The sequence below is a fragment of the Oncorhynchus clarkii genome, chromosome 1 (genome assembly GCF_045791955.1).
Source record: "Oncorhynchus clarkii lewisi isolate Uvic-CL-2024 chromosome 1, UVic_Ocla_1.0, whole genome shotgun sequence".
In the NCBI taxonomy this organism is placed as follows: Eukaryota; Metazoa; Chordata; class Actinopteri; order Salmoniformes; family Salmonidae; genus Oncorhynchus; species Oncorhynchus clarkii.
In genome coordinates this window covers 58,870,886-58,883,597 of record NC_092147.1, presented here as the reverse complement: position 1 = coordinate 58,883,597, position 12,712 = coordinate 58,870,886, and the positions used below count along the sequence as shown (strand labels likewise).

Sequence of the window (12,712 nt, the reverse complement as noted above, 5' to 3'; positions counted from 1 at the left end):
CTTGGCTTTTTTGTAATTCCGACCCAATTTTTGGGTTATCCAAGAGGAAACACTGGCGTTATAGAGGCAAGAGAGGGGGAGTACTTGCTAGATGTAGACGAAGGGAAAACTAGCCTCTGCTTCCCTCCATTCTATTGGCCAATGTACAGTCACCTGATAATAACATGGATGACTTCCGATCGCCGATTTGCTACCAATGGGACTCTTGTAACTGCAATAGTCTCTGCTTTTCTGAAACATGGCTTTCGGACAAGATACCTGATTGTCAAATGTCTTTTCAGCTGTTACTGCGACATTCCACCTCAGGAAAAGAAAAATAACAAGATAGCACTTAACAAACTATGAGGCTATAAACAATCAGGAAAACTTGCACCTGGAGGCTGCTTTCCTTGTTGCTGGCTATTTTAATTCCGCATCATTAAGTCACGTCATGCCCAACTTCCATCAATACGTCTCCTTTGCCACTAGGGCCGAAAAAGTCATAGACCTCTATAACTCTACACACAAGCAAGAATACAAGGCTCTCCCTCGTCCCCCAGTCAGCAAATCAGATCATGACTCCGTACTCCTGCTTCCTGTTTACTCGCAGAATGTCAAACGGGAAGTACATGTGACTCGCTCCGTTGAGAATCAGAGATTATGCTGCTGGACTGCTTTGCTAGCGCTGATTGGAATAAGTTCAGAGACTCCACCGATAACGTCGACGAGCTAGCCACCTCTGCCACCGGCTTCATTAGAAATGAATCGGAGACGTTGTCCCCACAGCTGCTTCACCAATCAAAAGCCCTGGTTAACAGAGGTTGGCGCTAAACCAAAGGACAGCGCTACCGCACACAGGGCTGTCACAGACAACCCTAAGGCTACAGCTGAGGACAACAAGTACAAGAAGTCCCGCTATGACCTCCGCAGAGTCATAACATATATCTTTTTTAAAGCTACCAGGCATATTCACAGTAATTTTTAACCTCTTTGAAAAGCTATGAAAAGCTGGTTATGGCACACATCAACTCCATCATCCCAGACCCCCTAGACCCATTCCAGTTTGCATACCGCCCAAACAGATCCACAGACGACGCCATCTCAATTGCACTCCACACTGCCCTCACCCACCTAGATAAGAGGAAGACCTACAGCTGAAGTCGGAAGTTGACATACACCTTAGCCAAATACATTTTAACTCAGTTTTTCACAATGCCTGACATTTAATCCTAGTGAAAGTTAGGATCACCACTTTATTTTAAGAATGTGAAATGTCAGAATAATAGTATTTATTTCAGATTTTTTTTCTTTCATCACATTCACAGTGGGTCAGAAGTTTACATACACTCAATTAGTATTTGGTAGCATTGCCTTTAAATTGTTTAACTTGGGTCAAACGTTTCAGGTAGCCTTCCACAAGCTTCCCACAATAAGTTGGGTGAATTTTGTCCCATTCCTCCTGACAGGCCTCCTTGCTCGCACACACTTTTTTCAGTTCTGCCCACACATTTTCTATAGGATTGAGTTCAGGACTTTGTGATGGCCCCTCCAATACTTTGACTTTGTTGTCCTTAAGCCATTTTGCCACAACTTTGGAAGTATGCTTGTGGTCATTGTCCATTTGGAAGACCCATTTGCGACCAAGCTTTAACTTCCTGACTGATGTCTTGAGATGTTGCTTCAATATATCCGTATAATTTTCCTAATTTTCCTATTTCATCATCTATTTTGTGAAGTACACCAGTCCTTCCTGCAGCAAAGCACCCCCACAACATGATGCTGCCATCCCCGTGCCTCATGGTTGGGATGGTGTTCTTTGGCTTGCAAGCCTCCCCCTTTTTCCTCCAAACATAACGATGGTCATTATGGCCAAACAGACCAGAGGACATTTCTCCAAAAAGTGTGATCTTTGTCCCCATGTGCAGTTGCAAACTGTAGTCTGGCTTTTTTGTTGCGGTTTTTGAGCAGTGGCTTCTTCTTTGCTGAGTGGCCTTTCAGGTTATGTCGATATAGGACTTGTTTTACTGTGGATATAGATACTTTTGTACCTGTTTCCTCCAGCATCTTCACAAGGTCCTTTTCTGTTGTTCTGGGATTGATTTGCACTTTTCGCCCCAAAGTACGTTCATCTCTAGGAGACAGAATGCGTCTACTTCCTGCGCGGTATGACAGCTGCGTTCTCCCATGGTGTTTATACTTGCGTACTATTGTTTGTAGAGATGAACGTGGTACCTTCAGGCGTTTGGAAATTGCTCCCAAGGATGAACCAGACTTGTGGAGGTCTACCATTTTTTTATGAGGTCTTGGCTGATTTCTTTTGAATTTCCCATAATGTCAAGCAAAGAGGCACTGAGTTTGAAGGTAGGCCTTGAAATACATGCACAGGTACACCTCCAATTGACTCAAATGATGTCAATTAGCCTATCAGAAGCTTCTAAGGCCATGACATAATTTTGCTGTTTAAAGGCACAGTAAATTTAGTGTACGTAAACTTCTGACCCACTGAAATTGTGATACAGTGAATTATAAGTGAAATAATCTGTCTGTAAACAATTGTTGGAAAAATGACTTGTGTCATGTACAAAGTAGATGTCCTAAACGACTTGCCAAAACTATAGTTTGTTAACAAGAAATTTGTGGAGTAGTTGAAAAACAAGTTTTAATGACTCCAACAAGTGTATGTAAACTTCTGACTTCAACTGTACGTGAGAATGCTGTTCATTGACTACAGCTCAGTGTTCAACACCATTCAGAAAAACAATCCAAGGAATATTCCATAGTGTTGTGTTTCTAGGAAGTTTCATTGGTTCTTGTAGAATACTTTACAATTTCTCTTTTTCTTGTTAATATTCTTAGGTTTATCCTCCAAAAATAGACACAAAACGATTCTGGGAATGAGCAGGCGAATCTTCAATATTTACCCATTGTTCCTCTTTAAAGCATTTAACTATACAGTGGGGCAAAAAAGTATTTAGTCAGCCACCAATTGTGCAAGTTCTCCCACTTAAAAGGATGAGAGAGGCCTATAATTTTCATCATAGGTACACTTCAACTATGACAGGCAAATTGAGGAAAAAAAATCTTGAAAATCACATTGTAGGATTTTTAATGAATTTATTTGCAAATTATGGTGGAAAATAAGTATTTGGTCAATAACAAAAGTTTATCTCAGTACTTTGTTATATACCCTTTGTTGGCAATGACAGAGGTCAAATGTTTTCTGTAAGTCTTCACAAGGTTTTCACACACTGTTGCTGGTATTTTGGCCCATTCCTCCATGCAGATCTCCTCTAGAGCAGTGATGTTTTGGGGCTGTTACTGGGCAACACGGACTTTCATCTCCCTCCAAAGATTTTCTATGGGGTTGAGATCTGGAGACTGGCTAGGCCACTCCAGGACCTTGAAATGCTTCTTACGAAGCTACTCCTTCGTTGCCCGGGTGTGTTTGGGATCATTGTCATGCTGAAAGACCCAGCCACGTTTCATCTTCAATACCCTTGCTGATGGAAGGAGGTTTTCACTCAAAATCTCACGATACATGGCCCCATTCATTCTTTCCTTTACACGGATCAGTCGTCCTGGTCCCTTTGCAGACAAACAGCCCCAAAGCATGATGTTTCCACCCCCATGCTTCACAGTAGGTATGATGTTCTTTGGATGCAACTCGGCATTCTTTGTCCTCCAAACATGACGAGTTGAGTTTTTATCAAAAGTTCTATTTTGGTTTCATCTGACCATATGACATTCTCCCAATCTTCTTCTGGATCATCCAAATGCTCTCTAGCAAACTTCAGACGGGCCTGGACATGTACTGGCTTAAGCAGGGGGACATGTCTGGCACTGCAGGATTTGAGTCCCTGGCGGCGTAGTGTGTTACTGATGGTAGGCTTTGTTACTTTGGTCCCAGCTCTCTGCAGGTCATTCACTAGGTACCCCCGTGTGGTTCTGGGATTTTTGCTCACCGTTCTTGTGATAATTTTGACCCCACGGGGTGAGATCTTGCATGGAGCCCCAGATCGAGGGAGATTATCAGTGGTCTTGTATGTCTTCCATTTCCTAATAATTGCTCCCACAGTTGATTTCTTCAAACCAAGCTGCTTACCTATTGCAGATTCAGTCTTCCCAGCCTGGTGCAGGTCTACAATTTTGTTTCTGGTGTCCTTTGACAGCTCTTTGGTCTTGGCCATAGTGGAGTTTGGAGTGTGACTGTTTGAGGTTGTGGACAGATGTCTTTTATACTGATAACAAGTTCAAACAGGTGCCATTAATACAGGTAACGAGTGGAGGACAGAGGAGCCTCTTAAAGAAGAAGTTACAGGTCTGTGAGAGCCAGACATTTTACAGCGGGTTTGCACGTCACACATTTTTTAAATAAAATGACATTGTAATGTAATGAAGTCCTTCCTTTTCTCCCTCCCAAACCAAATCCATCCCTCTCCACCACCCCTCCCAGTACACCACCCACGTCCAGCTTATCCCAACCTCCAATCTTTACTCATCCTTGCCCACCCAAGCCAACCTTGTCCCACCATCCCATTCTTTACCACCCTTACCCATCCAGGCCAAGTTTATCCCAACCTCCCATCTTTTCCCCCTCCCGTCTTCTCAGACCCATTTATACCCCTCCATACAACTACTTACTTATCCATTCTCCTTCATTCACATACAACATTTACCCTATGCTTCCCCACACCCATTCTCTCCAACACCCTTGAACTTGTTCATATTCCCCCTCCTTCACTCTACCATTCAAAAGCACAGCTACATACACACATCTACTCACACCCTCTCGCCCACACATTACACACACATTCATTGAACAGTTATTGACAATTGTTGACATACATGCTATATTTCCTATTTTCTATTGTCTTTTCTGTGTCTATGTATCTCATTGCCATTGGCTAATTCTATTGTTACCTCCTAGAGAAGAACAGGTACTCGGGGACAATAGATTCAAGGTTGTGTTGGGGGAAGGGGGAAATAATATAGTCTCAACATAAGATAAGCTGGTCTTGTGCATCACTATATGTAGCGTAGTGTGCTTATCACCTTTTTCCACTTCTTTTTGGGGCATTGGGCTCTCTTTCACCTGGAAAGGTTTCCTGTAGCCTGTTCAGGGCTCCATTGGCACTTGTGCCCTCCATCCTCTGTGTTCCCTTCCATACCCACTGCACTGCCAGGAATCAGAGTTGAGACTTTTTCCTCCAATGACTGCCTGATTGGAATAAATTGTGTGCGTTTTTTCCTCAGCTTAGCAGACAGGTCCCCTTTTCCCTTGTGCCTTCAGAATGTTGAGTTTGGTTTAATAGTTCCACAGCTTAAAGATTGACATGCAAGGGTATTTACCCCTGCAGATCCTCTGGTGATACATCTACGCCAACCTCCTCTGAAATCGGCTTGATCACGTAGCTGGAAAGATCTCCTTTTTCCTTGTCTTCCGGTAGGGACAATATTCTCATGTTGTTTGGTCTCATTCTGTTTACTTGCTGGTGCAGTTCATCTTCTAAAGTTTGCACATTTGCTTCCAGAAGGCCAATTTTGTTGTCCTGTTCATCCATTTCCTGGATATACTTTATCTGTTCATTGCTCTAATTTGTATCTCCAAGTTGTTCTTCGTCTTTTCCTCTAAGGGAAGCTATGGCTTGTTGGGTTCAAGTCGCAGCGTCGCTTTACCCACAGATTGGTCCGCTGTCGTATATAACTGACCACTCACGCTCTCACGTTTGCTTGGGGATATATTGAGTTAGCGATTATTTTTAGTACTACATTGATATTTATAACTGCATTGTTGGGTTTTGAGCTTGCAAGAAAGGCATTTCACTTTACTTGTCCATGTGACATTAAAACCTGAAACTTAAACAGCACGCACGCACGCACACACACACACACACACACACACACACACACATGCACTAGATACAGCCAATGAATACAGCTCTCAGCGTCACAGGCAAACGCAAATGTGACCAACAGTGAAAAAAGAGCAGAACATCTTCAAATGTGGCACTAAATATCACAACATGAAGAACATGAAGGACTTCGTTTTTACATTAGTGCTGAACATGACATTCACTTCAATACAGCAACATAACTAATTATGGTGTATTGGTGGCATTTCAGTGAAAGTGACAATGTTTTACCTTAGTTGCCTTGACCTTTTTGAAACACTGTTTTTTCCCTTGTGGGGAACACACACACCGTGATGTTTTTATCCAGTGAATTGTACACTTTCTGTAGCTTTAAATGTTAAAGGTGTGGCGAAGGTTAATTTCTATTAAGAAGGGATGAGGCTAGAATATGCCTCAGTGCACAGCAAAGATCACACACAAACGTGCATGGAGGAATACACACACAGACACACCGTTGATGTCATAGGTAAGGTCAGATCTACTCTGTTTCCACTGGTAACCCTGCAGACCGCTTTCTAAGCGAGCGTCCCCCCCCCCCCCCCCCCCCCCCCCTCTACAACAAACGCTGTACACACATACACACACTGACACACACACTCACATTCCAGCATATGCTGGTTAGCTTCCATCAATGCGCTTTAGTGGTGCCTGGGGGTACCGAAAGGTCAGAGTCACACACACACATATTCCTGTCCACACACACATACAGTCACTCAAAACCCTCCCGGCTGTGCAGGCAGAGATTTGTGAACAGCAGCACTTTTAGCATTAGCACCAGTGGAGCATATGCCTGTACACACACGCACCACGCACATCAGCACACACACAACGTTAGCACCAGTGAAGCATATGCTGGTTGTTTTTCTCCAGCTTGAGTTGAGTCTTCCTGAAAGGTTAAGCATGGAGCACATAAGAGAGCAGGCAAAGAGCCCCACACGCACACACACACACACACACACACACACACACACACACACACACACACACACACACACACACACACACACACACACACAAGGCCTCAGGCTGTGAACACTTTCTAATGTAAAACAGGGCCACATGAGACAAAGGCAGAGAAGTGGCAGAGAAGTGCTGCTGCCATCCTCACGGTCATATTTTTAAAAACAAATTTTCACGAGACTACTTTGCTAGAAAAGTATAATGCATTCAAATAACGTTGAATGGTTGGAGATAAATGGTTCTTACCGTTTTTGTTTCTTTCTCTCAGAGTCGTTTCAGGTGGTAGTTCGAGGGAACGGTTTTCTCCACGCCAGAAACACCGACCAGGTCCTCTGTAGCTTCAAACTCAACGACACACACACTCTGGGTGAGACACACAAACACCGATGTTTATGTAAGAAATGGGGACATCATTTTGTCTATAATTATATACTAAGAACATGTCTGATGAATCTCTCTCTCACACACACAAATGCTCACACACAGATGTTTTCTGTGTTTATTTGCAACATGAAAGCTACAGTACACAGTTGAAACAAGTGGTCACTGCTCCTCTGTTTTGGTAAAAAGCTGAGGGATGGCCCTGGAGAAATGTAACCACTCTCAAATTCATAGACAAAGCCATGGACTGACCATCCAATTATAGTTTAAACCATGTTTTCAGGCTATACAGTGTTTGTTAATGCAAACATTGGAGTAAAACAAGCTTATAGTTTGGGTTCTGATGGGTTCCGAAAGTTGAACTAAGCTCATGAGGCATTTATAATTTATATTATTTAAGAATCAATGGGTATGGGCCTACCGACTGGCGCAGCAGTCTAAGGTGTCACTACAGACCCGGGTCTGATCCCGGGCTGTGTCGCAGCCGGCCTTGACCGGGAGACCCATGAGATGGCACACAATTGGCCCAGCGTCGTCCGGGTTAGGGGAGGGTTTGGCCAGCTGGGATGTTCTTGTCCCATTGTGCTCTAGCTACTCCTTGTGGTGGGCTGGCCGCGTACACGCTGACTTTGGTCGCCAGTTGTACGGTGTTTCCTCCGACACATTGGTGCAGCTGGCTTCTGGGGTTAAGCGAGCAGTGTGTCAAGAAGCAGTGCGGCTTGGCAGGGTTGTGTTTCGGAGGACGCATGGCTCTTGACTGTTAACTCTCTTGAGTCCGTACGGGAGCTGCAGCGATGGGACAAGACTGTAACTACCAATTGGATATCACGAAATTGGGGTAAAAACAAAAATAGTGAATCAATGGTTAAGGGCGCTGTACTGCAGCGCCAGCTGTGCCATCAGAGTCCCTGGGTTCGCGCCCAGGCTCTGTCGTAACCGGCCGCGACCGGGAGGTCCGTGGGGCGACGCACAATTGGCCTAGCGTCGCCTGGGTTAGGGAGGGCGACTCCTGTGGCGGGCTGGGCGCAGTGTGCGCTAACCAAGGTGGCCAGGTGCACGGTGTTTCCTCCGGCGCATTAGTGCGGCTTGCTTCCGGGTTGAATGCGTGCTGTGTTAAGAAGCAGTGCGGCTTGGTTGGGTTGTGTATCGGAGGACGCATGACTTTCAACCGTCGTCTCTCCCGAGCCCGTACGGGAGTTGTAGCGATGAGACAAGATAGTAGCTACTACAACAATTGGATACCACAAAATTGGGGAGAAAAAGGGGTAAAATTAAAAAAAAATAATAATTACAAGTCCAAAAATGAATGTAGCAACTACGGATTCTAGCTTTAATATGATGTTAAACCTCTTCAATTAACAGAATATAATGTTTCTTTAGATGAGAGGCCTGCTGGTGTAGAGGAAACGTTCCTGCTCTGTCCTGCTCCTGTTATAAAGGAAGTAGGAAGGTAAGTTACTCCTTTACCTACTGCAGTATTCCAGTGTATTCTTCAATCCTGCGTGGTCCTGGAGTGCTACAGGAAGTTAGGGCATTAGTTCCAGCCTACTAACCTGCACACTCTGTAGCGCTCTGCCAATGCTGCTGGATTGGTAGATTGGTTTAGCAGATCAGTGTCCTTGAACGAATTAGGGCCAAAGTCGTTTGTTGCTGTGATCAATCAGTCACCGCTAACAACCTTAGACAGTAATCAGAGAGAAAAGAGCGAAGAGTTAGAGAGAGGAAAGGAAAGAATAGAGGAGGAGAGATGTAGAGCCTAAGAACATGGTTTAATGAGACTTGGGGGAAAAAACGCAGGAGAAAGACAGGGTGTGTGTGCGTCGAGTTTGCTTGCGTGCACGTGAGTGTGTGTATGAACACAGTCACTACGGAAGAGAGAAGTATGCCCTGTCTAAACCCTTCACCCCAGCATCCTCCGTAGCCACCCCAAATTTGAGAGCACCTCAGGGGGCAGAGAAAGATCTACTCTGGGCTGGAAGCTGGGACAAACTGCCCTCCAGCCCAGCACATAATTATACCGCTGTCCCCGACCCACAGACACCTCCAGGTGATCAACTGTCTTGTTGCTGTCACTCAGAAGTCTGAGGAGGGCTTGAGATTTTCTTGACTCGCGGTTAGATCGATTCACCACTGCAACACCACTCTTAAAGACACAATTTGTTTGCAAGCTGTAGCAAGGAGAGAGAGTTTATTATGTGTCTTTGTTTGCTGTGACATTGGATTTAGAAGTTGGTTTGGTGAGTGAATTTTATTTCTCAATTTCTCCATCTGTTATTAGTCAGTCTGCTTAGGGATGGATTGAAATTTACAGAATGGTTACCTGGAAGAGGGAGGGTCATGCTTTTTAAATTTCAGTCAAAGGGAGGGTTTAGTATTTGTTAAATATAATCCAGTGGAGGGTCAATATTTCCATATTTCTCAGTGCTTAAGAATTAATACCTTATTAGGCTAGATATTGATGTGTGGCTGATGCTGTCCCCCATTTCTGATTCTCCACTTGGCGCGCAATATCAAGTGCGCTTATAGGCTATTTAATGTAGTCTCAATCATTATCCATAACCTATAGGCGATAGGCTACAAAGTGCATGCTCGGAGAAGCACAAAGGTTATATTTTTAAGATAGCTGCTGGGATGGTGTAAATTAAACTAAACTGCATTACACACTACAGGGGATATTCCAACCCCGAGTCCCGGCCTGCTCTGCTCTTGCTGATCAAAAAAACGTTTTTGTGTGCTGCTTAACCAATGGCTGTGCTGTGTAGGAGGATGAGAGTCAAAGATTTCATCTGACATTGTTTGTTGTTGATTAAGCCTAGTCCAAAAATCTTGCACGTGGACTAGCCTATAGCCTAAATTCTGTTCAGTTTGAGAATGAGAGCGTGAAGATTAGGAGGAGGACCAGAGGTCAACTTTGATAGCTTGCTATTACTATATTTGATTTGATTAAAAACAATAGGTTTCTTGCCCATTATGTATTTATCAGAGTTATTAAACTCTCTATAAGCCAGATTCAAGTCATTTAGAATGTGGTGCTGAAACATGAAGCAGTAGCAGATTCAACAGACACAATAACCCATATATGTTTACACATTTATTAAAAAAACAAAAAACAGAAATACCTTATTTACATAAGTATTCAGACCCTTTGCTACTTGAAATTGAGCTCCGGTGCATCCTGTTTCCATTGATCATCCTTGAGTCCACCTGTTGTAAATGCAATTGATTGTACATGATTTGGAAAAGATTACCAACCTTATAAGTCCCCACAGTTGAGAGTGCCTGCCAGAGCATAAACCAAGCCATGAGGTCAAATGAATTGTCCGTAGAGCTCCAATACATGATTGTTGGAGACTTTTATCTCCCTCACCAACTTTAAACATCTGCTATCTGAGCAGCTAACCGATCGCTGCAGCTGTACATAGTCCATCGGTAAATAGCCCACCCAATTGACCTACCTCATCCCCATACTGTTTTTATTTATTTACTTTTCTGCTCTTTTGCACACCAGTATCTGCACATGACCATCTGATCATTTATCACTCCAGTGTTAATCTGCTAAATTGTAATTATTTGCCTACCTCCTCATGACTTTTGCACACAATGTATATAGACTCTTTTTTTTCTTTTTTCTACTGTGTTATTGACTTGTTTATTGTTTACTCCATGTGTAACTCTGTTGTCTGTTCACACTGCTATGCTTTATCTTGGCCAGGTCGCAGTTGTAAATGAGAACTTGTTCTCAACTAGCCTACCTGGTTAAATAAAGGTTAAATAAAAAAAAATAAACAATTGTGTGGAGGCACAGATCTGGGGAAAAGTACCCAAAAATGTCTGCAGCATTGAAAGTGCCAAAGAACACAGTGGCCTCCATAATTCTTAAATGGAAGAAGTTTGGAACCACCAAGACTTTTCCTAGAGCTGGCCGCCCAGCCAAACTGAGCAATTGGGGGAGAAGGGCCTTGTTCAGGGAGGTGACTAAGAACCCAATGGTCTCTATGACAGAGCTCCAAAGTTCCTATGTGGAGATGGGAGAACCTTCCAGAAAGACAACCATCTCTACAGCACTCCACCAATCAGGCCTTTATGGTAGAGTGGCCAGACAGATGCCACTCCTCAGTAAAAGGCACATGACAGCCCACTTGGAGTTAGCTAAAAGGCACATAAAGGACTCTCAGACCATGAGAAACAAGATTCTCTGATCTGATGAAACCAAGATTGAACTCTTTGGCCTGTATGCCAAGCGTCACATCTGGAGTAAACCTGGCACCGCTCATCACCTGGCCAATACCATCCCTAAGGTGAAGCATGGTGGTGGCAGCATCATGCTGTGGGGATATATTTCAGTGGCAGGGAGACTAGTTAGGATCGATGGAAAGATGAACGGCGCAAAGTACAGAGAGAAACCTGATGAAAACCTGCTCCAGTGTGCTCAGGACATCAGACTGGGGTGGAGCTTCACCTTCCAACAGGACAATGACCCTAAGCACACAGCCAAGACAATGTAGGAGTGGCTTCGGGTCAAGTCTCTGAGTGTCCTTGACTGGCCCAGCCAGAGCCTGGACTTGAACACAATCAAACATCTCTGGAGAGACCTGAAAAATTAGAGAAACTCCCCAAATACAGGTGTGCTAAGCTTGTAGCATCATATCCAAGAAGACTCAATACGGAAGTGGTCAGATGCTACGCTACAGGACTGTTTTGCTAGCACAGACTGGAATATGCTTCAGGATTCATCCAATGGCATTGAGGAGTTTACCACCTCAGTCACCGGCTTCGTCAATAACTGCACCGATGGCGTCGTCCCCTCAGCGACCGCACGTACGTATCCCAACCAGAAGCCATGGATTACAGGCAACATCCGCACCAAGCTAAAGGCTAAAGCTGCCGCTTTCAAGGAGCGGGACACTAATCCGGACGCTTATAAGAAATCCTGCTATGCCCTCAGACGAACCATCAAACAGGCAAAGCGTCAATACAGGACTAAGATTGAATTCTACTACACCGGCTCTGACGCTCGTCGGATGTGGCAGGGCTTGCAAACTATTACAGACTACAAAGGGAAACCCAGCCGCAAGCTGCCCCGTGACGCGAGTCTACCAGATGAGCTAAATGCCTTTTATGCTCGCTTCGAGGCAAGCAACATTGAAACATGCATGAGAGCACCAGCTGTTTGATCACGCTCTCTTTAGCCAAGGTGAGCAAGACCTTTAAACAGGTCAACATTCACAAAGCCGCGGGCCAGACGGATTACCAGGAAGTGTACTCAAAGCATGCGCAGACCAACAAAGCAGACCAACAAAGCATGTGCAGACCAGTCTTCACTGACATTTTGAAACTCTCCCTGACCGAGTCTATAATACCTACATGTTTCATACAGACCACCATAGTCCCTGTGCCCAAGAAAGCGAAGGTAACGTGCCTAAATGATTACCGCCCCAAAGCACTGAAGTTCTTTTAAAGGCTGCTCATCAACACCATCA

The 12,712-nt window shown here is 44.3% G+C and overlaps 1 protein-coding gene across 2 annotated transcripts in view; it reads left to right on the top strand.

Annotated features, from left to right (window-relative positions):
- Positions 1-12,712, top strand: part of LOC139409577 (anthrax toxin receptor 1-like) — a 60,105-nt gene that overhangs the window by 11,428 nt on the left and 35,965 nt on the right. For both annotated transcript variants that reach the window (XM_071154943.1, XM_071154951.1), the window contains exons 10-11: positions 7,120-7,218; positions 8,613-8,682. In XM_071154943.1, coding sequence (XP_071011044.1) covers positions 7,120-7,218; positions 8,613-8,682 — 169 coding nt within the window. The remainder of the gene's footprint in view (positions 1-7,119; positions 7,219-8,612; positions 8,683-12,712) is intronic.